Here is a 26,736-nt window from a genome sequence, read left to right as displayed (position 1 = left end):
ATTTGAAACAGGCCGAGCGTGTGGCCCCCTTTTGGACACATTCCCTGGGGCATTTTTCGCCTTCCCAAAAATGCAATTTCGAATTCATCCGATTTTCGGCTGTCTCGCGGCCGCATTAAGAGCTGAAACCTTTCCTCAAAAATCGCCTAATCGAGTTACTCAATAAAACTCAAAAATTGATCCGACGAGATCGGCAGCGCGAAAATGCTAATTCATTCGTGAAATTCATCAACCCAACCATTATATTATTTATTCTCAAAAGTGCTAAGAAATCTGCGCGTGCTCCCACTCCCCGATTAATTATCAATATCTGTAACTACGAGTTTTTTTTTCTTAAAAAAGAAGCTAAGATTTGTTATCGCTTGAAATTTTTCCGGATGGAGGCAAACCCGTAAATATTATAGGATTAGGAAGTTTAGACTAGCGGATTGTTTTAGCTCTGAAATTTTGTCTATTTTTGATGAAGAAAGAAATATATATGAGTTTTTGCAGGAGTTAAAATGCACAGAAGTAATGAGATGGTTTTCGGCAATAAACAGTATACTAATGAAAAAATTAATACACTGAACTAAAGTTAAACAGAATGAGTAAAGAAGAGAAAGCTAAATTACTTTGATTGAAATTAGTTGAAGTGAATTTTTTTTTATAATAAAAATTGCATTTGAGACGTACCGTCGCGAAAAATGCGCTGCACTGAAATCATAGAGGACTCATGATTTCTTCCATCACAAAAGAGAGGAACAGTTGGAGATAGAAAAATACAAAATAAATTAAAGATTTCGAAGGGAAAAGGGCTACTACAGAAATAAGATAAAGGTATTTGGATTGTTTTTAGCGAGGAGTGAATGCTGGGTTGGTAAATGTGGCCGATAGATTCCTAAATGCAATTTTATTATCACAATTTTATTATAGGCCTTAGTAAGGAAAGTCCTTAGCCCTTACTTATGCCTTTCTTTATTTTTCATGAATTTCAAAACCCTTACCCTCAGTAACGAAGGAAACCTTATTAAGGGGTCCGACCTTAGGTCATTGAAGGCAACCAGCTGATTTTCATTAAACAATTATTCTCTTATTCTCTATGTTCTCTCTTTTTCTTTCTACTGGAAAATAAACTAAGAGGATGAGAGAGGGATTTTCTGACTTGCGTCAGGCGACCGATAACATTTTTAAAAATGGTCTCACGTTAGTCATTTTCTTGGTGAAAATGGAAAATATTCAAGATCCGACCTTTTTGGTCACCACCACTTTATATCAATAATTATTATATTTTCATTATACACTCACGTAGGATTGAGTGTGACTGGAGAGCGAGTAACTTCTTCGTAAGTTGGCAGATCGGAAACTTCATACTTTGGATTTTCAATAGTGCTTCCATCCTGCTGCGGTGGCGATGGCTCCGGTTCTGGCTCAGGATCATCTATGAGTAGCGAATTAAAAATTTCCTAAAGAAATAGACTTGCCGAAAACTTGGAATTTCTGCTTCCATTTCAAATCGTAAGCTCTATTCAACATACTGAGAACAATCATAACAAGAGTCCATTGCAGAATGCACCAAATGAAGTCATCCTTAACAGTTTTATTAAGACAACTTCGAGAAGGCGAATTATATTTCTGTTTCGCTGAAGACATACATGAAGCTCTGGGGGTCTGTTAATTCGTCTATTGTGCGGATCCCAAGTTCCGTTGCGGATATGCTCGAGAATGAGTTCTTTGCGCGCGAGATGACTTTTCCTGGCGTTTTCTTCAATCCACCACATGAATATCAGAAATATTTGAAAGGGCACAAGAAGAGCTATCAGAATTCCCCATGCTTGATAAATTTTAGGATCTTTTGATTTCAAATAGAGATACCTTTCGGGACTTTGTAGTCTTTGATTTCTGCTGATATTTTGTTGAGGAAATCAACACGGACATCTTCTACGCCGATTCTAGTGATTAAATAGCACAAGAATGCGCCGCAGAGGATAGATCCGTATCCCCAAGTATAGTCTTGATTCGCCAAAATGTTCAAATTCGTGTTGCAAAAGCCTCCGACGCACACAGCCGCACAGACGGCAGGAGCGGCAACCTTCCGACGAATCTTCATGTGTGTTACTTGACGAACGACCATCTCAGTCATCGATATCAAGCTTGTCAAGCCGGCTATGGTCAAGCAAAGGTAGAATATTGTGCAGATTGCTCGTCCATTCGGAAAGTTTTCGAAAAAAACTGGCATCCATACGAGAGTCATTCCCGTGTTCGCGGGGCCATTTTCCTTCATTATCTCGAGAATGCCCATTGGTGTGATTTCTGGATGATGGCGGCTTTTAACGGTTTTATAAGTGAGAGGCACCACGAATGTTCCGTGTTCGAACTTCTGGCCTTGAAAAACGGATGTAGCACCTCGAAACCGTCCCTTAGATAATCAAAAGCAGCGGCGAAAGTAGTTATTCCCATCATCAGTGAAATCATGTTATTAATAATAGGGGTAATTAGACTGTAGAAAACGACTTTGTGTGACTTCGGCATAATCGTAGAATACGTAAGGAAAACTCCAGTGCCAGCGCCAGTGTCCCATGCATTTTGCGCAAGGCCGTCGATGAGGAATTGACCTTTCTTATTTTTGATTTTATTATGACGATGTATGAGAGGAGGCAATTTTACTGGGTGAAAGAAGAAGACAAGACTTAATGATCAAGTGCCTTTCGAGAGTTTCAGTGGATACGGCTGGTTTTTCCAGCTCCAAAACTTACAACCAAGTGTCTAGCGTCTCTGAACACCAAGCTCGCTTCGACTCGTCTTCTTTTTCTTCTTCTTCTTCTTGTGGGTGGGCCGCAAGTGTATCGACCCACTGTCACATTGAGAGTACGAACCGGTTCTACGGTGGAGACGGTGAAAGAGACGCAACACAGCTAGCCTGGGCCCAAAGAGTGCTGCGCACTTGTTGTGACATGGGTTTGCAATGAGACCGTACCGAACTCAGGAGGGAAAAATTTGGGACTTATCTGAAGTTTGCTTGTGTTATGGTTTTATGAGCTTAATTATATTAATTGTAATCAAGTTCCTTGAGCGACGACCAGTCCATTCGAAAGATAAGGGCGACTCCAAGCGCTGCTTTTGGCAAAAATAGGGAGTAGTAGAAGCCGACAAGAATGAGAAAGATGAGGATCGGCACACAACAGAGATTTATCTTTTCGATTGTCGTGATTCCTTTTGACAAGCTGGCGTAAACAAACAACGCTATAAAACAATAAGCGTCGTGATAATAAATGAGAAGTTTACCAATGAGGAAAGTAAGAAATGCGGGCCAGCCAGTTTCTTCTGTAAGATGACGAAAAATCTCGCCAGAATCTTCGGCATTACTAGGTAGAGGGTGCGACATAGTGTAAAAGAGATAATAAATACACCAGGAATTGATCACGATGTAGTAACACGAAACTGCAAGTTGAACGAAAATAATAAACATGCCCTTCCAAGTGTGCTTAGGACCAAGAAATCTTCTGAAAGCATTGGCGTGCATCATTTTTCCTTTGCGACCTATGGCGTACTCGGCAATAATCATTGGTATGCTCCAACAGAAGAGAGACACCATCCAGCTTAATACAGTTCGAAATATTCTCCTCGAGTATTTCTGTAGGTCGAATGGAACCGTTTCCTGAGAACAAAGAGCAGTCCTCCTCCATCGGTGGTGTTGCGCGCGAGAATACGAGGAAAACGCCAGATGTTTCCCGTTCCAACAGCAGCTCCTAACGTTGTTAGAATCGCTGATAACTCAGAGGAGAACTCCTTGGGCTTCTTGGGCTGTTGGTTTACTGTGTCAACGGGCGGCACTTCTTGGCCGTTGTCGGCCTGGTCCGATTCGCGGGCGATGACCGCATCGGCTGGTTCGCTGATGCGCTCATTTTCCATTGACTGAAGTGATAATTTGAAAAAACGAACACATGTTATTGCGGACTTTTGATGGTACAGAGGCTTTTGAGCTTTAATTAATTCGTTGATATAAAGTAGGCAAAACGATTGAGTTAAAATAGCATAAAAGAAACAGATGAGTTCTGCTCTTTTTGAAAAAATAGATGCAGAATAGGTATAACTTGAATACTTTGTAAACTCGGCCAATACACACGAGACATTTGAATTCGTAGAAATCTATCATTTTTTTCTTTCTTATAGAAAAAAAATGAAGATTCTTTCTAATGAGGGAATAGCATGAGAAAGCAGATTAGCTTGGCTTTGAAAATATCACTTAATATTGCAGTTTTCAGGAATCTGATTTAAGAAACTTAATAAATAATAAATAAAGTATTCGAATTTGAATTTAAATTTGCGATTTTCAAAATCGAATTGATTTTTTATGGTAGAAGAGTAGATACGCTTCTGAATTCAGGACTTGTTCGATTGAAGCTAAAATTGAAATGACTGGAATGTTTTCCAGAACGATCACTACAAGCTTCGAAGCATCTGTTAGAAACCAACTTTACCTTTTGTTATCAAGGAGTCATCGCAGCGGAACCACGAGCTGGTCTGGCGAATGAAGGATGTGTAATGGCCGGATTGTAGGTTGCCCATGTGGTTGACCACTGCGAAGAGCTCATATTTGTAATGGTCCGAGTCGCAGAACTCGGGGGACAGTGATGTGTTGCGCGCGCTCGACATGAAGGGACCCATGTCTGGTGCTGTTTTTCACAAATCAAATGCACTTTCAGAGTTACGCAAAAGAAATTTCGTTGATTGATGAAAAACGCGGTTCCTAATGTTTTAGGGAATGAAACTGGTGTCGCCACTTTTGATCTGGAACCGGTTGCCGTTTGTTCGAAGCGTTTCAAGTGAAGGCAAGCTACCACCGGCAATCTTTGACGATTTGAAACATCGAAAGAAGATTCGCGCCTACCTGGAGATAGTCAGTTGTTTGGAGCTTTCCTGTCGCTTTCCGCACTTTTTGCAGTTTATCTTCGACGCATTTCCGAGCTGTTCTTTCTTTGTAAATTTAGACAGGCAGTCCATTAGCGATGCGACTCCTCCGGGAGCCACTTGAGGAATATCCAGCGAGATGTCACGCAGAGGATCTATCGTTTGCGAAATATTGCCACATTGATTGCAGACGACGTTGGATTGCATAAAGCCAGTGAAGACCTGGTCGATTATAGAACGATCCGCTTGCACTGTCAGGTCTATGCTTCCACTCTCGATCTTTGGCTGGAGACGCTCGTGAATCATGTCCAAAACGGCGATGAGAAATTCGTGCGCGTCTTGTTGTTCGTAACCAGCTAAATACTCCGAATTCCGCCATACAAGCAACAGCAAGCGCTTTGATCCGGTTCAAAGGATAAAATTCAATAGAAAAAAGGGATATTGAAAGCGAGTTTTTGAACCATTCATAAGGTGTCATCGGATTCGAATTTTCATTCGAAAAGAACTCCTGGAATATCTTTGAGAATTCGCAAACTATACAAGAAGAAATCTCATTGGGCGGGCATTTAGGATGCTTTTCCATCAGAAAGTAGTCGCGGAGAACTGGAGAATGCGTGAGCGCTTGAATAACCACGTTCATGAAGCAGGTATTGCCTTGATTGACCAAACCGCGAAGACCAAGGGTGGACTTGCCATCTACAGTTAGTCTATATTCACATTTACGGTCAGGAAAAGTACATAGAGCGAACCTCATTCTGTGCTGAGCTAGGAAATTCAAATCTACTTTATCTGGCTCCCAGACAGGCAGACTCTGATGATTGTGACCATTTTTACAGGCTAAGCGGACTTTTTCGAAGTCATCGTCGTAAATGTAGTTGCGGCAAGAAGCACAGTGCGTGTTCCCAAATGTGAGCTAGAGAATTGTTAGACGATGGATGCAGACTGAGTTTTACGTCGATAGAGAGGTTGTGGCCGGTGGTTTTCTGGTGCTTGTGAAGGTGCTTTTTGTCGAAGCAGCCGATGAAAACGCAGTGGAGACAAGCGTGCAGACGACTTCGCACGCGGCGAGAACGACAAAACATACATTTGAGCAGGGAAATCGCCTCCCGAGAGAAGAACTCTGAGTGCGGACAGATCAGCTTCCTTTGTCCTGTTTCGAAAGAGCGGTTTAAAAGGGCCGAGAATACTGTGGAGACAAGTTCCTATGGAGTATATGAAGCGGTTGGAGACGATATAAACTCTTGAAAGCCGCCACATGCTCGCAAGAAGCTGAGCCCATCACAGGCTCATAACAAACTCGATTGTCTCTTGGCTAAACAACAATTCATGACGATTATTTGATTAGTGAACAAATTAATATCGGACCAAAGATTGTAATTAACTTCGGAAAGAAAATCATTTATCGAACTTCAAGCAGATGTGATTTTAGATGATTGTAGAAAGGACGAGCAATTCTCTGAAGACGAAAATTGGCGCGTTTTCCGTCTCTGTCCAATAGGCGGGCGCGAGAGAAATTCATTGATTTTGACGCAGCGTCGCAAAAACGAGAAAATCGCCCAAAAAGAATAGTCAGAATAGCAGAATAGATCAAATAGAGAAATGCTGCTTTTCAATCCGCAGTATGGCTATTTGGAAGGAATGGTGCGGGGATTCAAGAATGGACTTTTGAACCAGACGGAGTACCAAGCCCTAACGCAGTGTGACTCACTTGAAGACCTCAAGATCCATTTAGCGGTATGTCCTTTTCAAGTAAAGCAAATGCAAAATTACTTCTAGGGGACATCTTATGGGACGTTTCTGAATGACGAAGCTGCCGTAGTCTCTTCGTCGCTGATATCCGCTCGTCTGCGGGACAAAATGGTCGCCGAGTTCGAGCACATGCGCAATCATTCTAGCGGAGAGCTGTCCAAGTTTCTCGACTTCATTTCTTACCAGTACATGATCGACAACGTCTGTCTCCTCATCAACGGTACTCTCAACAGAAGACAGCTCTCGGAACTCGTCCCTAAGGTTCGTCCATTCTATAAAAACATCCCGAGAAATCAACTTCTATTTAGTGCCATCCTCTTGGTATCTTCGAACAAATGGAAGCTGTGACGATTGCGCAGACTCCTGGAGAGCTCTACAATTCGATCTTGATTGACACTCCTCTTTCGGAATTTTTCAACGGTTTTTCTGAAGCTGATCTCGACGAAATGAACATTGAAATTATCAGAAACACGCTTTACAAGGTAATTTTTTGGTCAATCATCTAATTATGTTTTCCTGGTAGAACTGGATCGAGGCATTTTACAAGCTGTGCAAAGACATCGGTGGGTGCACGGAAGAGACAATGTGCCCTATCCTCGAATTTGAAGCCGACCGAAGGGCATTCCTTATCACGATCAATTCTTTCGGAACCGAACTGACGAAGGACGCACGAGAGAAGCTCTACCCAGAGTGCGGAACCCTCTATCCTTACGGTGCGCATCTTCTCCATATCATTTTCATGTTTTTATAGGTCTATCAATGCTTGGAAAGTGCGATGATTTCGAGCAAGTTCGCCAGGTAGCTGACACATTTCCGAATTATCGTTCACTCTTCGACGGCGTGGGCCAGGGTGCATCCGACTTCACCCTCGAAGACAAGTTCTTCAAGCACGAAGTGAAAATCAACATGCTTGTTTTTATGAGACAGTTCACTTTCGCTTCTTTTTACTCCTGGATCAAACTGAAGGTAAGAAAGATGCGCCTTTTCAAGTGCTAACTCTTCTCCAGGAACAAGAGTGCCGCAACATTGTGTGGATATCAGAGTGCATCGCGCAGAAACACAAAGCAAAGATCAATAACTACATCCCTATCCACTGATATCTTCGAGAGTTCTTCTATCTGAGTTTTCACTTTCCATATCATTACTCGATACTACTCTCTACAAACATGTCCTCGTAAGTCCATAATCTCTAAAACCCGTGCAATCGAATATTCTTCATCTTCATTCATCTTATCATGAGTTCTTTATTATTATTGTACTTTGTGGAATATAAAAGATTCAAACAAAACAACGCAGTTATGGCTATTCATTTGTTTTTTATTAAGAGGACGACAAGTAGAAGGCATGAACTATTAATCGGAACAAACAGCTTTTTCCTAGAATTGGATTAGAATCTTGAAATTTCAAGTAATATTTTGTACTCGTATAGGTGTGTGTGTAACTCGCATCGTTATGAACTGCGAGAGAGATGCTGACTTAATTAACTGTACACTCCTCCATGTCTCCAGATCTACGAGTGAAAAAGCTCCAGCCTCTCGTTTTAACCTCTTATCATTTTTTCGGTCCAAATGCCACATGTTTTCACTACTTCGCCAGATTAAGGGATGACTATAACGAGAAAGATAAGGAACACTTGGGGAAACAATGCAAAGGTCCCCCAACTAAAAGTACACAAGGACACAGGTGAGTTCTATTATCGAAACGGTAGTAAAAGGTCGCATCATTGGATAGATTCCATGGGTTTTTGTCAATGCTCTCTGATGATCATTTCCTCTTCCTACTAGCATAATTTGTCTGGTCAACGTGTCCGGTACGTGAGCGTTTTTTTGAAATCTCGATGGTATCAAAGATTTGAAGCACTTCCGTCAGAGCTCTCTGGAACAATTATGCTATTGATTTTCCCACAATCAACTAGCGAAAACGCACGACAAATCGCAGCCATTTTCTCAAGTGTCTTTTTTAAAGGACCCTGTAACGTATTCTTGAAAATCGCCAAATAAAAAAAAAAAAGATTTTATTCGTGCATAAGAAAAAACTAAAGCATGTTACCCAAAACTTGGAATTTAAACACACTCGGAATATGATATTCCCCTAAATCTTCGAAGTATGCCGGAGAAAGCTTATTGAAAGTTTTGAAAGTAAGACGGAAGTATTTTTTGGCGCTAGGTGCTGTGGCTTCACCTTATCACAAAGACGGTGACTTTATCAGCGGCGGACTCCCTTATCTCCGACCTTAGTCACTCGACCAAACAAATTACAATAACTGAAACCCGAAAAACTCCCTTATCACTAAAATTTCCTCCCCAAATTGATAGATGAATGGTTTGTTCTTGAACGGTTTCTAATTAGAAACAAAAAAAAAAGTCTTTTTAATGTAGGTTTTTTGTGTATTCAGTACTGTCAGTTCTCATAAATGACGTTAAATTTAATATTTTACAGTAGTCAAGAATACTAGAGATGAACTTACAGCTCGTTTGGCAGAAGTGTTGTGTTTTACCGTTGCTTATTTGAGTTTTTAATAATACACGGATCTTTAATTTAAATAAGTCCTTAATAGATTTATAATAGCTCATCGAATGAGTTGAGTGTAGGTTCGATTGAAGAAATGTACAGTAGCCACAGTAAATAATGTACACATGGGCTGCAAGCTGAGTGTAGCCCAAAAAGTAGGGTCGCTTGGTTTTAATACTCTTTCCGGAGCTCTAGTTCTTCCGCCTTCGCTGATGAAACTGTTGAGCGACTTTGAGGTCTTCCAGCGTCGGCGAGAGTTCGTCGTGCTTCATCTTCGAGCTGAGCGAGTTCAACTCGAAGTAGACGACGTACTTCTGGCGTGCAATGCTGCTGCTCTCGTCCTTGGTGCGGTCTTTTCGCCGAGAGTCTTTTCTTCGGCTTTTCTTTTGGTGAGCTTGAGTGGCTTCGCCGGCGTACTGCACGCTGCTTCGTTCCTGCGTACGCCTGCTCTTGCGCGTGACCTTCTCGCTTTTTTGGAACATCGGGCAGCTCTCACGTGTGCAGTTGTTCCACTTCCAGCTCACCATCATTGACTGCTTGTTTCTCGAATCAACGCTCGTAGACTCCTCGTTTTTAATCTTGTTCTTCGGCTTCTCCATCTGTCTCAGCGAGCCGTTGACGATCATCAAGTAGCCCTCAGCGGACATCGCTAGGAACTTGCGCTTGCGTTTACTCCTCGCGCATCCATCGGCTGGGCACCACTCGAAAAATACCAAATTCGCTTTTTTGCACTGTTTGCCGCAAACCACCGTTCGTCGAATGTAGAACTGTTGGAGGTATTTCTGCTCTTCGGAGACTAATTCATCCTAAAGAAAACCCGTTAGTAATTTGTATCGCTAATCACCGGACGTTGTTCGCCCGAATTAGAAAAATGAATAAGGAAGGGACCAGAGCTAGTGAGTGAAATGGTAACGGGCAGTTTTCGGTGAAAATGAGCGCCGAGTACGAAAATTTGCGGTGCGGCGGCGGCGCGCCCGGACGCGCACTTTATCTTATCTCATCTCTTCAAAAATGTTTTGAGCTTTGAGGCTAGTGGGACTGAGAGAGCCAGTGTGTGTAGACTTGGGAAAAAGTAGGCGAAAAGCGCCACTCAAGTACCGTAAGGCTTTCGACTGGCGGCTTATCCAAACGATAAGACCTTATCAGCAACGTAATTACTGCAGTGTTGCGGTCGCGGTTGGCGCACACTGTTAAACACAATATCCAAGCAAATAGAATAGTTTCAGCCAAAACACGATTCCAAAATTTAAGACGGTGCACACAGTTAAAATTCCAACAGAGTGATCGCAGCCGATGCCGCGGAAATCCGCTCTTTGGAAAAATTGTTCTTGAAAGGGCGTTTATCGCGCGTACTTGAATCGCTGGCGGAAAATATTTACTATTGATTCACCGGAGAGGCAGATAGTCACATTTGCTAATTGCGGCTCGCTTTCCATCGATCAGTTCTACAGTTCCGTCAGGGCTTTAACGTTTTGACTGGTTTACGGCCAGTGGGAAAAGCGTGAGAACTGGGTATGGAAAACTTAGGAAGCAGCGGAAGAAAAGAATGATGCTATTATTTGTTACTTCAGAAGTACTTTTATGAATACGGATTTTATTGTTTTACTTGATGAGAGCTGAGAGATGATTGGTTTTTGTTTGCAAAAATGATTTATGAAAACTTTAGCAAAACTAACTTAGGGGTGATTACTCAACTTGAAGAGCTCGCCTGAAAAAGCAAAAGCTCGAAACTTGTTCTTTTCAATTAATTTACAAAAAAACAGATCATTTGAAAAACTCATCTTCAACTCAAACACTCGATCCACTCAAAAATTAAATCGCCAAAAATCACCGTCCGGATGCGCACGACGCCTGAAATTTTCGAAAAGTCTAGCCTTTGAAAGTCTATCTTTTCCGGGGAGTTTGATCTCGCGGATCAATCACGTGGGAAGGGCCTTGCTGACCTCTACTGGGGTCACATCCGGTCTGAGTGAACGAAGGAAAAACATATGGTGAGGCTGTCAATTCTAGTGCTTGATCAAAGTAAGTGCCCAATTTTCCACACACGCACGCATGAAGGTTACTGTAAGTTCTAGCACAGCTGGCCCTGTATGTTGTGTGTTGATGTTTTGTTTGGTAGTGGGCGGTGGAACGTTTCAAAGTGTATCCGGAAGTTTTGAACTACGGAAAAGCCAAACAAAGTCACCTGAGCAGGGCCGGACGCGCAGGATCGCCGCAGCGATAACGCAGCAACCTGCCAAAATCGCAAAAATTCAACAGTTCCCACAAGATAAGGACAGAGTTAAAAAACACATGTGCACATGCAACTCTATTTATCACGCGCTGGTGACTGGAGTAGGGATCATCTACTTTTACTCTTTATCTTTTTTTCTCATTTAAAATATCCTAAATCTCAATATTTAGATTAATTTTCGGGCGTGTTGAGCTTGAATAGATTGTCACCGCAAATGTCCGACTATTTTCGCGGCTTTTGACAGACGGAAGTGCTTTCAATAGCGCAACAACATGGTTTTTTAGTTACTTTGAGCGGCAAGGTCTCCAGCGGGGCCCTTTTCTTTTATCTGTCATTAGCACAATGGGGCAAAAATGCAAATTGGCAGCATATTAGGGTCTATTAGCGGGTCGGACCGGGCCGTATTTACTCCATAATCACTCAGTTGCGATCTATCATTGTTTAGCTTACAGGAAGCGATGCGCGCGGATTAACGTCTTCTGATATTTTTCACTTTTCAAACTTCAGAAGGACCTAATGGGCCAGAAAATTCCTCCGGATTTGACTCGAACCCAAAATTCACAAAAAGAGTGACTCAAGCCAGAAAAGTGGAAATAAGAATCGCCTTCCCAGCTGGAGAGTCAACGATTCCTGAAAATGCGCAACTGTTGGGAGTAAATTTTCGTGACCTTATCTCGCGTTTATAGCTCCGGATCTCATTAATGCCGTGTTTCATTTTAAGAATTTGCTCGCGATCAAACGTCACCAGCTGCACCTGCCCCCATTTCAAGCTCACTCTCTCTTTTGAAGCAATATGCCAAGCAAAGTCGACTTACCCGCAAGACGACGGAGTAGCTGTTTTCGTCGACGGTCAAGCGCTGCTGAGTGCCGTGGTGCTCGAAAGTGAAGATTTCCAGTGTGTCCGTGCCGTTGATGATCTGCTTGAAAATCACTGAAAACCATGTTATTAATAAGCAATGACAGATTGAGCTTGTTGAATAGAGCGCTGGCGTGACAGTAGCACGTAAACCCAAACGGTTAGCTATCTGGAGCTCCGGCTGGCCGGCGAAATGTCACAAAAAAGGAAAAAAGTGGAAACTCAGCTGCCCTCCCACAATGAGGCTGATTGGATTAGACATCTTTTTAGACAATTGAATTTGAGGGAAGTAAAGCAAAAGTTGATCTCGACGTTTTTGGATACCCCAAAGTGAACCGATCTATTTCTTGAAATCCGCTTCACATTTACTTTCCTTATCCGCATGCAGAGCCTTCCATCAAGGAGATCGGATACCTGCTGAGTAGATAATTCAAAACGGTAAGCTATAGAGCTACTGTAAGAACGTATTACGCTCATGAGATCAAAGGCTACTGTCTTTACTATTGAAAATCATCCAGAACGGGCCCCAGTGAGTCTACTTTTCACCTCTGTTGGGCCGTTTCATCTCAAATTTGAAAAGGAAACTCGAATAGAACTCCCTTCCGGACTCGGTATTCCACAAAATTCCCAAAAAAACGCTCTTCTTTTGTGTTAAATAAAGTAAAATGAGAGGTAAAAACGTAAAATCGAAGATATGACTTACTGTTATTCTTGTGGTCTCTCTCCACAGGTCCGTGGTTGGCCCCTTTCACATAGTATCTGGCGCCGGGCGCCTGACACTGCGCTTTTTTGAAGCTATCTCTGCCACGGTTCTTTCGACGACTGTTCTTCTTCTTGGTTTTCCTTCTGGATTTTCGGCAACTTCTCGAAGTAGGGATTTTCTCGCAGTCGACTTCTCGCCTCCTCGTTGAGGATTTTCTTCTCTTTGGACATTTTACTATTGAGAGGTATCGTTGTTTTACTCCTTGCGGTCTGAAAATAGAAGTTAGAGGTAGTTTTAAATATATAACACTTGATTTTATGACTTACGAGTAATTCCGGAGGTAAGTGTAGCAGCCATACTCCTTTTTGTGATGCTGGGTGCAACTTGGGATGAGATCCATTTGCCTACTACTATCAAGCAGAGACGAAGATGATGTAAAGCTGCTGGGATGCGAAGAAATGGAAGTCTTCCGACGGGTAAGCCGCTCAGAGGTGTCCTCAACTTGTGAATCGGCAATAGCTTCGTTGGAATGAGCATCGGCGTATTTGTACCTTCGTGAGACGAAAGGGCGAGGGAGTCCATCTGCCTGTGAGTCCGCGAGGGAAACGAAGTTGACTGATGAGCGCAGCGAGGACGGTGACTTGTCGGAGTCAAAAAAATTATCGTTGTTGCTACTACTGCTCCCCACGAGGACGTCAACGTCGTGGGCAAAAGCTGCCGCTGGGTCAATCACGGAGTCCGTCCAGCGACGACTCTGCGCTGAGTTAAAACTTTTCCTTCTTCTCGAGAAGGCCGCTTTCGAGCGCTAGAAATCATTATTTAAAATCGAAGCCGGCGAAGAGCAAAAATATTTTTAAAAATAATGCTCGATTTTAGTCGAATTTCATTAGTTTTGTACTTACTGTAGATGTGAACTGTACGTGGTCCTTGAGGAAAGCTTCAGTGGTCGCCATGAGCACGTGGAAAAGAATCAGTTTCATAGCTTTTCTTCGAGTTCTTCATCAAGTTTCTCACATGCGAAAATCTCTATCTGTGCAGCGAAGAAAAATGGTAAAATGTGGAAATGTTCTTCTGTGTTCGCGTTCCGGTGAAGCTTCTTATCTCTATAAATTAAAAGGACGAGTTTTTGTTTGTTTTTTGAGTTTCTGTGATTTACTGTCCGGAATACTACTACTGGGCCGGATGGAGAATCTTCCGGTGGCCGGTTGCAGAATTATACGAAAACTTTTTCCGATATCAAAGTCACAAAAATTCGAGTCGAGAAAGGCAGAACGGACGGATTGAAAGAGCCAGCTCAGCGAGTGCGCCGTCATGCGGCCACGGTCCTGGCGCCACCCATCGTGCCCGACCGAGCTCTCGTCGCCAGCCTCAAACAGCATCCTTGCTAGTTTTACTAATCGACCCTTGTTTGCCATTGCCAATCTGAGATTATCCCTACATCGAAATCGTACTCATTTCACCTCTCCAAGAAGATCTTTTCCATCATCTATTTTAAAATTTACAATGCAGGCGGAAAGATGTTTGGATAGTTATTCGATTGAGCGGCTTAGTTGTGGAAGTAGCCGCGGAAGTTTTAACTGGTGATTACATTCTGATAGGGTGTCTGATGATTCACTCAAATCCTATATCACCTTGTGAAAGTGACCTGGCCCAATAAAGATTTATTGCTCAACTAGCAAAGAAACCCTACCTTACCTTAGAAGGTAGGCTAAAGATTAAGTTAGTGACTACTGGCGAGTTGATTCAAGAGCGAAATTTGGAATTGATGGAGAAATGATGGGCCGCCATAAATCGCGGGGAATAAATAAAATAAGGGCCAAATCATTTGTGGGGAGAGTTTGCGGTTCGATAAGGAACTTATCAGACGACGCGAGTAATTTTATTACTTATTAATTCACTAAATCAGAAGGAATCTCATTTGTTCGCGGTCGAGGCAATGGCATTTTCACATGAACGCGCTTGTTTTCTACTGACGCTAATTTTTGTCAAAGAAAACTCAGAGTGTGAACCTCCTAACAAGAATTCTAGAGCCTTAAATCTTGATTGCCTGTTGCAGATTTTCTGCTGTAGGTACAGCGAGTGCTTCCTTTCCCAAGACAATCAAAAATTACGCGCTTTGTCAAATTGGCGCAATTTGGGTCATCCAATTTGTCCCTAGAAATTCTGCTTGGGAAAAGATCGGCCAGTCTGATTGATTCTAGCATTTTATGAGGAGGAGTAGGTGCGAAAAGGGCGGAAATGAAACAAGTGCCATTCTGTTGAATTTCAGAGTCTTTCGAGGAGCCATAAACTCGTCGGAAGTGGAGCAAAATTTGACCCTTATTAGCGCAGATCAGATATTACATCAGCTTGGACAGGGCCTAATTGCGTCTGAAATCCGTGTTGCATAAAAACGGAAACGAACGCGACGCGCGGATACTGATAGCACAACCGCAAAACGTGTGCCCTACAAAAATTTATCCAGCTGGAAAAAAGGCATTAACAAAATCTAAAAGCGATCCATCACACCCAATTGGGCAAATTAGAAAGAAAGGGATGAGTGGCAAATTGATCAACTTGATCCTTCTACAGTCACAAGCAGCATTATTCCGAATTCGACAGCTGTTCTAAAACGCTTGCATTTGTTAGTTGTTGTTTGCAAAATAATGTTCGTAGCTGATTTTTTATCAGACAGGGCCGTATCCGCCTGCCAAAAGCGCGAAAAAAGAGCTTCGAGTATTCACCTGGCAACACGAAACCGGCCGACGGAAACATTTTAGAATTTATCGAACTATCCAAAAGATGAATCCGACGCTATGTAAGCCGCGGCTCGCCGTGTCAAAATTACGAATTCGGCTATTGTTTCTGCTCTTGAATTTTTAATCGGCTGGCCCTCTGCAGCTCAAAGGGAATAATCCAGCTGTGATAATTTCTCATTTCTACTTTTGCAGCGATGAATATATCACGCCTGGGGGAAATATTATCCTTCTTGTTCGTAAAGAGTTCCTTCTGTCGGCGATTTAAATCCATCAATTAATAAAACTTGGCGATTTCGATGACGTTACACTCGTCGATCATGGATTTTACGTTCGCCTCGCGAATCCATTTAAGTTGGTTTCCGCCATAGCCAGATCAAAGTGAACTAATGATGGATCCAACTGAGACTAATCGACATCTCCCTCGAAGCTCGCGACCTGTCGAGCAGCCACACGGCACTTGCTGCACCTGTCCATCCCGACACGTGACTAGCCTCGTCTTTTATCTTCACTAACAGTTACGATTATCAGAAGAGTCACGCTGAGAGCAAATCACGCGCCTCCGAATTTCTCAATTACAAACATGGCCGTAAAAATTAAGCAAGAACCTACCTAAGATGATGAGTTATTTTGGCTTTCTTCATTTTTAATCCCGGAAACTCCGGCTTAGACATAAACATCCTTTCGGATCTTATACTTCGTAATCCCTTTCTGAATGTGTCGATGCATATGTGAAAAGTACTTCCGAGCGCACGCTTCCGCCGCCCGGCAAGTTTTATTACAGTGTGTGAAGATTTTCCACTTCAGTTACAACTTTGACAGTAAAATTAGCGACTTATGAAAAGACTTGAACTCAGTCACCGGCTTGCTTCTTTCCCAAAATTTAGATCCCAGAATTTGGATAAGTAACAGGCTTCTTCAAAAAGCGACATTTAGGCTGGCAAAACAGCTTTCTATTTGGAAGGTAAAAGTAACGCTCAGGTGATGAAAGCGACCCTTGAAGGAAAATTCGAGGTCAGGTATTTCCTCGTTGCACTTCAAGGGCTCTGTCTGAGTTGTTCGTAAAACAAAAAATCTAAAATCGTTTTTGCGCGATTCGAGGAAAGTCGAGTAGTTTACTCAACGCGGAAAGTGGATTTTTGATATTTCAATGTTTCATGTTCAAAACTCAACATTTTCCAAACGTAAACACCATTTTTGGTCTTCAAATAATAAGCTTTGGCAATTCGAAAATTACTGGAAGCGAATAGATTGACCGGACTGTAGGTGGAAGGTTTAGAATGGATTTGCTAAAAAGCAATTGACGAGCATTTTGCTTTTTACGCTTTGATTGGCATCGACAATGACGGATGGGTTGAAAAATTGAGGGGCGTTCTCGTTCTGTTCCTTATCACTTTTCCGCTATCAGCGCCTTGCGCCTCTTATCAAACACGTTCGCCGGAAGCGCCCAGTCGGTGAACAGCATGTTGAGCGCTTCTTAAACTGGCGGATAATCCCAGAGATTGTCCTCCACCGCCGCCAGAGATAGAGTACCCAACCGCGAATACAAAGGCCTCTTTCTTCGCCGATCACAAACATGCTACTGTTGCAGGACCTACTGTGGCTTACTTGCAGGGGCTAAATCATCAAAGGGCCTTTATTGTATCCGGTCTAGGACTGGAACCCTGCCTGCGAGATGAATTTTAACACTTTTTAAACCTTCCTGTGTGAAGCACCCTTAAGAAGTGTCATAAAATGACGAAAAGGTGGAATCGCCCCGCAGAAAGAAGACTATCACGACTGAAACTGCCTTTCTGGCGTTTAATTATTGCCGAGCAGGGCAGAGACAAATCGGCACGTCGCTCCGACTGCTCTTTGTCAGTGAAGGCTATAAATACGTCTGATGCATAGTAGTGCAAAACATAAAGATATAAATGCATAAAGCTATTGACTACAAAGTCTAACTTGATAACCAGGCGATTTTCTTTCGTCTGTTCTCAGAATCCATGGAACGAGTCTTTGGAAACCAGCTTTTGTTACCGGTATTCGAGCTATGCTTTTTATGTTCCTGCTCTTTGATAAAGAGCCTATTCCAGATTTTCAGGTAGGAATTCTGTCATCGCTATTCCGTCAATATCATTTGTATATGTGTGCCAATCTTGCCGGAAGTAGCCGCATCCGGAACCCTTTCAGGTTCGTTTTTGGCAAAATTAGTTTTGGAACTGAAGACGCACGTCCGGATCTTGGTTTTGATTTTATCGACTGGGGCAACTTCCAAGTGCTACTTCTCACCATCTGATAAACGAAATTGAGAGTGCGAAGAACTAGTCATGCAATTAAAAGGAGTCCACCTTCGACCAGCGAAAAACTCAACACCAATCATTTTTATTATTGGGTTTTTCATTCTCTGTATGCCAAGATCAGATTTTGGGATATTTTGAGTGAATAATATAGCGGAAATGAACGCATTGTATGGGAACCTGAGAAGAACTGTGGCTCAACTCGCGGGCTCAAATGATTTCTGCTCAGGTCAGTTTCTACCATCCACGGCACAGTCTTGTAACACTCTCACAGCTCTGGCGGCGCGTGCTGTGAAGTAGACGCCGCGCGCAAAGTGAAAACTTTCAAACCGGAAAGTCGCCCAAAATGCACAAAAAGAAACGAAAAGTCTTACTGATTAATATTAATTCGGGCTTCAAATTCGGGCGCTCAAAGCAGCAAGAACTAAAAAAGACCGCTGCTCTTGGAAGATGTATAATTACCCCGAGTGCCTAATCAATGGCGTATCTTGGATTCGCCGTCGAGGAAGTCAAGGAAAAAAGATGTGAATAAGCTAATTGTGGCGACTCGTTGTCCAACAGTAAAAACTATTTTCGGTCATCGCTTTGAACAATTTTCGGCTGCCGTTTCCGGGAGAAAACCGGTCGCCATGCCATGCCTTACGCGCCCGTCTCCATGCCCGGATATTGTTAACCAGCAAGAGCAAATTTCCCACATTTTCCCAGTCCATAAAAAGGCGATAAACAAGGTCGAAGTTCTCTCTTTGGGAAATTCCTAGAGTAATAAAGCAATCACTCCAGTTTCTACTGATAATGTTATGACTAGCAGGGCACCTTATTCGAACACTATTCTTGATTTTTTTCGACATACTGTAAGGGTATTGTCGCGAACTCAAAGTTTGGCGAAGTTCAAATACAATTCAAACACTCGAGTCCCGCACGAAATATTATTGTCACGATGAATCTAAAATAAGACTCTTATGAATAATTCCAAAAACATGGCCAAATATTTGCGTACATCGCTGGCATCCAAAGCGATCAGAATAGAAATTACGACGAAAAAGAACTCAGAAGTAGTCACACTCTGGTTCGTGTGTCTTTAGTGCCTCTCTGGCTTTGGCCAATCAGAGCACTTCCGGCGGAAGAGAAAGTGCCCCGCATGGTGGCGCTTTTTTCGGCAAAACTACAAAAGACAGTCACGTTTGAATACGTAGGAGATGTCGTTTAATGAATAGCATTAACGGTCTTACTAGATATGTTCTGATTTTGTGGCTTGCTGGCGAGTGTTGAACATACTCTTGCTTCCGGCCGGCGACCACGCCGACAAATTTACATCACCTAAAGCTCGCCAAATCATGAAGAAAGAAACCAAAATAACTAATTAACAGTTCCATTGGATCATTTTTTTTTCGCTAGAATAGTTTCCTTTATCGAGAAAAGCTCAGAAGGCGCAACATAAGAGTAGATCGTAGTCAAAGGAGCGTAACCAGGTTGAGGAGCTGGCTATCTCTACTTTTTTGTTTTATTTTCTTCGCACGTGAGCTAAAAGTGGTCGCGACAGTAGTTCGTCGACTGAGGATTCCGGCGGCACGATCAATCAGCCCTGATTCGATTATTTTGAAGACACTGAAAACGACATCTCCCTTGACGGAAAGTTCTCAAGTACTTTGCTTTACTCATGCGAAGTCGCCTCCTTCAATCACCAATGAGCTAAACTTTTAACTCTTTGGTTAGTTTTTCACCACATTTCAAGAAGTATAGGAAACGACTAATAGTAGTCTACTCCTTCAACAAAGCCGGACCAAACGCTCTTTACGGATCAATTGCCAACTTGCAGCCGACATACAAGTTCAACGCGCACTCCCGACGATCTAATGGACTCAGAAGATATTTCAAGACACTGAGATGAAAAAAGTATTTAAAAATTCTTTCATTTTCATTGTAGAAAGACAATCCAAAGGAAAATTTTCCAAAATGAATTTCCTCGTCATTCTTTCTACACTCCTCTCACTGTCAGCCGTTGATCTCATGATGAGATCTCGATTCGGTTTCAACCGGCTTGGCAATATCAAGAGCAGGGGTGGAAATATGAGCGGCACGGCACAGCGGCATGGCACTTCCACTACCACCACCACCACAAACACCACCACCTCTACCACCACCACCACTACCACCATTACCACTACCACTATCACCACTAAATTCGGCCATAGTTCCATCCCTGATCAAGAACAGTTTCTTAATTAAATCTTAGTTTAGAAAAGGGTTTCCTCAAATTTGATCAATATTTGAATAAAAATCAAAGGTTACAGAAATATGTCAATAAATGTCGGCTCAGACTTAATCAGCGCAATATGCACATTTCAAAGGCGAACCACGAGTATTTTCTGAAATAAAGAGAGACTTTCATTTTTCTGCAGCATCATGAGTGGCCTTTTATCACAGTTTTTAAGGCAAACTACAGGTATTTGCTGTATATCTGGCGTCCTATTCTTTATTTTTTATACGCAATTATACGATACACACAGATGAGTTTCACAAACGTTTAGTTTTATCCTACTTTTTAATTTATAATCCCTAAGCTTATTGATATATTATTTCTTCCATGTTGCTTATGTGAAACAGACTAAGTGTCTGTTAAAGGGTCTGCCAAAACGCTTCCTATTATCAAAAAGCGTTTATAGCATCTGTCGAAGTTTGATATCTATTTTACAAAGTAAGAAAATAATATTCATAAATTCTTAACTCAATGAAATCTATCGTTCTTCCATGGCCGACCCTTTTCTGCTATCAATACATGGCATCGCTAGTGCCAGTTGAATGGATAGAAAAGCGAAAGTAAGTCGTCTGTAACTAATTTATAACACAGAAGTAAAGATACAAAGCTGCAACTCACGAGCACGAGACCAATCATCATGTAACCGATGGGTAGATGTTACGGTCTGAAAATCGTGTCCATTATATTTTTTTTTAACTTGAAGGTCAGATTTGAATTTGCCTTGTCGCGGCGATCATTTCGACACCGAATTCGTCGGATTTTTATTGGATTTTCGACCATAAACGGGTATCTGAAATCCTAAAATGAGCACTTGAATTTTTCAAGAGCGCGTGAAGGGATGAATACTCCACCCAATCAGCACGCCGATAGTTTCAACTTGTAGAGCAGGCTTTATTCTACTAGAATGAGTTCACAGAAATTGTAGAAAGGGACTGTAGTGAGTAACAGAGCTCGAAGAAGCCCTCTTCTACTTACTATAGGCCCTGTTTACAATTTCTGGGTATTTATTCTAATAAAATAAAGCCTGTTCTACAAGCTGAGATCATCGACAAATGTGGTGTCAAAATGATCGCCGCTACTCGAGGACTTCAAATCTGAACTGAATTTAGGAATAGGAATAATCTGGTCGATTTTTCAACCGTTACACCTACCGATGGCGACAGAACATATCTACTCATTTTTCCGATGGCAGTTCTTGGAGCATTGCTTTATCTTGGAGTCAAGCACTATTAAATTTATTTTATTGCTATACAAAAGTGTTCATGTTGTTTTCATTCATGAGTGTCGAATCGGTATTCAGGAGGAGTTTCATCTGGGGTGGCTTTAATCGTCACCAAATAAGCAACAAAGGCGAAGACAAAGCTTTTCGAGAATAAATATGAGTTCTTTTAACTAATTAATTATGATTATATGTTTACTCCCCTAGCTTAGAAAAATCACGAAAATCGCATAAATGATGCAGTTTTCCAGCCTAGCGGCTTCTTCCGAGTCTGTGTTTAGTTCCAATAAGCCATCTTCCTCATCTTTACTCTCTAAAAAAACATTTGCAATCAAGGAAGAGTCGTCGCTGGTATTCGTGCCATATTCTGTCGAAACAACAACAGTCGTCTTTACCTTTTTCTGTCATTTTGTTTATGGCATTTTGCTGCTGAGTGATGAGAAAATGCGTCTCTCTCGGACCTTGTTGCTGGATTAGGGGATGTTGTTGCTGATGCGGGATTACCGAAACGCTGGTCGTGCATTCCGGATTTTTGTTCTCTATTTAAACTGATTCTGACGAAAATCGATTCAAACAAATTTAAAAAAATGCGAGCAACGAAAAAATGCATAATCATATTAGTGGCTGTTGGTTTCGTCCTAACCTGAATAGTTTAACGCCGTCAGAATTCTCTTCTTTCCAAGGAGGCCCTGGGACATTCTGTTTAGTTGTCGCTAATAGCTATATTTTCACTGATGAATGAAAAATGAGATAATGGACGATTGACTCGAAACTTGACGCTTACGTTTTGTCTGCATGTATGATAACGCAAATTAGCGATGGTAAATAAATAATTCTTGGTGATATCTTTTTTTCGCTCAATTTTAGCCGTCTAGAAGCGAATAGAAGACACAGTGCCTGAGGTTTATAACTGCTCTTCTCTGAGCAGGAGTTAAGCAACTCGAAGTGAACTTTCGTTTTGGAAGTTTGGAATATCGCCACTCTCTGTTTTCTTCGTTGAGCACGGAAACTCGAGTATGTTTTGTCTGGCATTTGTGATTTTGCATTTCTCGCGTTTCTTGGGATAATCTTTTTCGAGATGTGCACATTAGCTATTCCGCAAGTCGACGAGGAACTAAGATGGATCACACTCAGCTAAACCTCAGTTCAGTAAATTATCTAAGGGCGCCCAATTCAATTTAATGTTGTGCCCTATTTTCGCAGATGCAGTTTCCAAGTACTGTCGTAGAAAATATGAAGCTCACTTATTGTTTCTAATGAAATAAGGCCTGAGAAAATGAACCCTTTTTGTTCTTTTTGTATTTTTAAACAGAAAACGAAATTGTTAACCCCTATACCCGAAGTGTACAATTTTTGTCGATTTCGGGATATAATCGCCCGCCAAACGGAAGTGGTGAATCGGAACAACCTGAAAACTGAGATGAGTATTTGCACACGCATTACGCACCTCTCCACGGAATTTCAGCCTGATAAGCCCCACGAGTACTGCACCAGTACTGATTTTCTCAACTCAACTCGCGCGCTCCAAAGAAACAAAAATCTTTCGAGAGTCTCTGAGCTTTTGTTTTTAGTTTATTTATAGGTTTTCGAGTACGGAGAATTCAAATTTGACAATTTCAGAAGGGTAGGATGAATATTTTACATAATTATGACATAATAAATAGCGATAATGAAAAAATTACTGATTTTCCGATGAGCTTTTGCTTTTCTTCTTCTGCTTCTTGAAGGCATTCCTGTATCTCTACATCTGTCATGAAACTCTCTTCCTCATTCAAATTTTCCGAATCGGATTCTCCATCCGATTCCATTTTTTACAATTTTTTGATAAAAATCAAGCGCGCGGAAGAATTTATAGTCTTGACTCAGCAGGAGATATGCAGGTACCGGTTGAGGGCACAACAGTATTGTTTGCATAGATGGCATCTGTAAATATGCCAAACCCTTAGTTAAGAAAAGAGAATGATTATCCAAGAATGCCCAGATTTATAAGAAAAGATTAATTCTAGCGCCAATTATATAGATTTTTCGAAAAATCTAAAAGTGCAGTTTGAAAGAGAATGTTCGTTTATGTATAATCTGAGATTTTCAGAAGATTATCTCCAGAGGAAGGCCAAATCGACAAAAATTGTACACTTCGGGTAAGGGGGTTCTTTAGGCAGCTTCGGGTATAGGGGTTAACAATTTGAAAACCAATAACAGATACAGATTAAACGAGTCCTCTAATTATAACCAGGGTCAAGTATTATGTTCATGAGCTATTTCTTGAGCTTCTTGAGAAGTGGAATCTCCATGAGCTCGACAGGGTTCTTGATTGCAGTTTGCTTTCGGAGAGTTGGGAAGGTCAATGGAGGTCTGAAAGGAACAAATAATAATTCATAAAGATCAAATGGACTTACAGAATGGCTGGAAGAGTGGCTTTGGCGTTGGTAATAAGGCGAATGGGAGCTGTTTTCATTTTTTCTCTTTTGTGCTTCGATTATTTTTCTGCGATTTTTGTGCGGTATTCTGAAATGCGATCGAAATTTTCAACGAATCAATCAACTGTTGCGACATCAGCTGGCGCCAAAATTCTGGGTCAATGGGTTGATCGCCCCTTCGCGCCCTAAATTTAGCAGACTCAATAAATATTTTCGTCGTGCCACGAAGTCTCTTTTCTCAGCATTCTCATGCAAATACTGTGCCATCCGCTACTAGTTGCCGCCTAAATGCGACCCTCGCGACAACTAGTAGCAGTGAAACGGACCGGCAACTAGTAGCGGATGGCACAGTAAAAGCTTTTCCGGAGAATTGAAATTCTTTAATAAATTCATCTGAATTTCATCAAAGATATCCTTTGAACTCGTAATATTTGCATTAAATTTACGATTGACGCTTTTGCATCAGGATCTCTTTCAAAAGATTTCGCAAGCAATAAGTAATACTAAAAATCTTTGGAGGATGGATAAGCTTTCCTAACGATGCTCTTGAATTCTAGTGCTTCAAAAGATCAAAATAAACTCTGAATCATTTCTATGTAAGAAATTCTTATTATGTGGAAATTCTCATTAACGATTAATGCAAGCAAAATATTCGAGAATTGTCATGCAAAGTCCAAAAGTCAATATGCGCAATGATTTTACGCGCGGAGCAAAGTCCTCCGCCAAGGAGACACTCTCATGGAGACAATTCATTCATTGAAAAATTTTACCCCGCAGACTCACAAAAAAATAGAATTTTTTTCTTCTGGAAAAGAGAATTGAACTGAGCATCGCGTAAGAAATTATGGACAGAGTTGACGTTGGTATTCTTCTTTGCGTTTTAGCCGTGCTCCTTGGGCTTTTCTTGATCATCTACTACGCTTTTTCAACAATTAAATATCTCCTCAATTCTCGAAGAGATGAAAATACAACAGATGATGTAGTAAACGGTATAACGAATGATTCTTTCGACATCCAAAGCGATCTTCCAAAATACTTCGATGTTTCCAAAGAAACCCTTTCTCCAACAATGGGTGTGAAGCCTCCAACATACAAAATTGCTGTCGAGTTTAAGGATACTCCCTTATTTCACAGAAGCCTTTCTGCACCTGCATTCTCTGTTTAGAATGAGTAATTGTCCTAACGCCAGTTATGTATCTTACTTTGCCTTCAATAAATTGACACGTTAAAAGAGAATTGATTGTTACATTCTATTTTATATAATTTATATACGTTATTATTGATAGGTGCAAAATATTTATATTCAGGTAAAAAAGTATTGTCGAATCAGTTAGTTAACAAACGAAGAATATTCTCACCAGTGAGGCTGAGCTCGTCGCAAAAGTCCTTGTCGCTTGAGCTGGCCAAAGCGAGATTCGAGCAGACAGAATTCATTCGATTCAGATGAAAGAGAAAAGCATCGCGTTCCTTTTCCAAATCGCGTATTTCAGAATCCAATAAGTCCCAGAGAGTTTCGTTAAAATAGTTGTAGATTCTCCAGTCAAGCTAAAAAATATAGATTCTTATTTTTGGTAAGTGCCTCACAGTATTCGTCTGCTCGACTTCTTGTGTCTTCAAGCTTTTCAAGAGGGGAACTTTGTCCAGATTGAGCACATCTTCCCAATCGAGACACAACTTGTGACGGAGGTAAATCAAGCTCTCTAACAAATGCTCGCTTGAAAAGTAGAGTTAAGATCAGAGTGATACTGTCAAAGATACCGGATTATGACGAAGTCTAGCCTCGATTTGAGGATGACTACCACTGACTGGATGTATCCTTCATCTGTGTTGCTCGGGTCAAAGTCAAAGGCCTTGGCGATCGGGTTCGGAGTAGAAGATGACGTGGATGACAGAAGCGGGTTAGATAGAGCTGTAACAGTGAAACGCGGAATAACATCTGAGTTGAAGAGAAAACTACAAGACTCGAAGCAGAAAATTATTCGCAAATCGCTTTCTTCGGCCTCGTTGAAATCTGATACCGTCTATTCAAAAGAAAATAAGTCCGGGCATTCCAAGCTGTTGCGAACCTTTGGTAGCAAAAACTGAGCATCCTCGTAAAGACCGATTCGATAGAAGAGATTGAGGAGTAAACCCTCCAGCTCGTCTCGGATCGGGTGAATGATTAAATTCTTTGGAAGATCGAATGTACAGTCGCGAGCGTCGCTCGGCGGAGGTGGTGGAGCTCCTCGTCTCGGCACTGAGGCGGACAGGCCGTTCTCAGCGCCGCTTTGAGGAATGTTTTCAACTGTAGGTCGTTCTGAAATTTGGCTGTTTACAGTGGCAAACCCAACAGTCCATAAATAGGGAATTGAATGCAACGACGCAAAAACAAAGTATTTGCAAGCTTCAATTACTTTCTAATAGGAGACAAATGGCTCACACTTTGCATACAGACGTTTTAAATTAATTTTTTTCTCTGTTCAATTATTTTTTGAGCTTGATTAAGCGGGATTCCTGCGAGGATATAATTACGTAAAAAAAGAAACCTACCTGTGAAAGTGTAAAAAACTATCGTAGTCAGGATAAGAAGAAAAAGGCCTCGGCAGACTTGAACATTCAGGAATCGAAACATATCTCTGTACAGTGCTCATATCTTCTTATCCATTCTCGTACTGCTTCATTTTCGATGAGATGCAAGAACGATGCTTTCCTTTCCAAAGAATACAAAAATGAAATGTTATTGGTGCTGTGGTGGTGGAGGCAGCGTGCCGCGTCCAATCGCAGCTGCTCCGCCCAAGAGAGCAAAATGAAATGAAATTTTCCTCTTATGAGAATCTCGCGTTTTCTACCGAACTATATTTGCCGAACATCCTTTTCATTTTGAAAATATTTTTATTCGCAGCATAATGTT

At 41.6% G+C, this 26,736-nt stretch overlaps 5 protein-coding genes and 1 long non-coding RNA gene across 6 annotated transcripts; 1 reads left to right on the top strand and 5 right to left on the bottom strand.

The window, feature by feature from the left end:
- Positions 1-362: 362 nt before the first annotated feature.
- Positions 363-4,581, bottom strand: LOC145709017 (putative sodium-dependent transporter HI_0736). Its single transcript, XM_081786706.1, has 10 exons — positions 4,458-4,581; positions 3,629-3,891; positions 3,262-3,575; positions 3,047-3,219; positions 2,372-2,598; positions 1,852-2,303; positions 1,632-1,810; positions 1,461-1,566; positions 1,285-1,417; positions 363-877 (listed from the first exon to the last, which is right to left on the bottom strand). Exons 2-10 carry the CDS (start codon positions 3,886-3,888, stop codon positions 832-834), a joined length of 1,890 nt encoding a protein of 629 aa, XP_081642832.1. The 5' UTR covers positions 3,889-3,891; positions 4,458-4,581; the 3' UTR covers positions 363-831.
- A 282-nt stretch (positions 4,582-4,863) lies between these two features.
- On the bottom strand, positions 4,864-6,211 carry LOC145709016 (ubiquitin carboxyl-terminal hydrolase 22-like). The gene is made up of 5 exons (XM_081786705.1): positions 6,092-6,211; positions 5,841-6,032; positions 5,637-5,800; positions 5,269-5,594; positions 4,864-5,225 (listed from the first exon to the last, which is right to left on the bottom strand). Exons 1-5 carry the CDS (start codon positions 6,164-6,166, stop codon positions 4,864-4,866), a joined length of 1,119 nt encoding a protein of 372 aa, XP_081642831.1. The 5' UTR covers positions 6,167-6,211.
- A 197-nt stretch (positions 6,212-6,408) lies between these two features.
- Positions 6,409-7,927, top strand: LOC145707645 (V-type proton ATPase subunit d 1-like). The gene is made up of 6 exons (XM_081785203.1): positions 6,409-6,621; positions 6,664-6,897; positions 6,945-7,118; positions 7,160-7,349; positions 7,388-7,602; positions 7,644-7,927. The coding sequence occupies exons 1-6, from the start codon at positions 6,487-6,489 to the stop codon at positions 7,731-7,733; spliced, it is 1,038 nt and encodes a 345-aa protein (XP_081641329.1). The 5' UTR covers positions 6,409-6,486; the 3' UTR covers positions 7,734-7,927.
- A 1,075-nt stretch (positions 7,928-9,002) lies between these two features.
- LOC145708484 (uncharacterized) lies at positions 9,003-14,179 on the bottom strand. Its single transcript, XM_081786157.1, has 5 exons — positions 13,842-14,179; positions 13,266-13,744; positions 12,940-13,208; positions 12,196-12,311; positions 9,003-9,953 (listed from the first exon to the last, which is right to left on the bottom strand). The coding sequence occupies exons 1-5, from the start codon at positions 13,917-13,919 to the stop codon at positions 9,339-9,341; spliced, it is 1,557 nt and encodes a 518-aa protein (XP_081642283.1). The 5' UTR covers positions 13,920-14,179; the 3' UTR covers positions 9,003-9,338.
- An 8,804-nt stretch (positions 14,180-22,983) lies between these two features.
- Positions 22,984-23,958, bottom strand: LOC145707663 (uncharacterized). Its single transcript, XR_014134765.1, has 2 exons — positions 23,826-23,958; positions 22,984-23,781 (listed from the first exon to the last, which is right to left on the bottom strand). It is a non-coding gene; the product is annotated as an uncharacterized LOC145707663 (long non-coding RNA).
- A 1,182-nt stretch (positions 23,959-25,140) lies between these two features.
- LOC145708226 (galactose-3-O-sulfotransferase 2-like) lies at positions 25,141-26,533 on the bottom strand. The gene is made up of 5 exons (XM_081785881.1): positions 26,376-26,533; positions 25,913-26,142; positions 25,605-25,867; positions 25,431-25,560; positions 25,141-25,391 (listed from the first exon to the last, which is right to left on the bottom strand). The coding sequence occupies exons 1-5, from the start codon at positions 26,455-26,457 to the stop codon at positions 25,173-25,175; spliced, it is 924 nt and encodes a 307-aa protein (XP_081642007.1). The 5' UTR covers positions 26,458-26,533; the 3' UTR covers positions 25,141-25,172.
- Between the last annotated feature and the right edge of the window lie 203 nt (positions 26,534-26,736).

The sequence above is a fragment of the Oikopleura dioica genome, chromosome XSR (assembly GCF_907165135.1).
Source record: "Oikopleura dioica chromosome XSR, OKI2018_I68_1.0, whole genome shotgun sequence".
Lineage (NCBI taxonomy): Eukaryota > Metazoa > Chordata > Appendicularia > Copelata > Oikopleuridae > Oikopleura > Oikopleura dioica.
The sequence above is the reverse complement of the archived record's forward strand: the minus strand, read 5'-3'. Positions and strand labels throughout refer to the sequence as shown.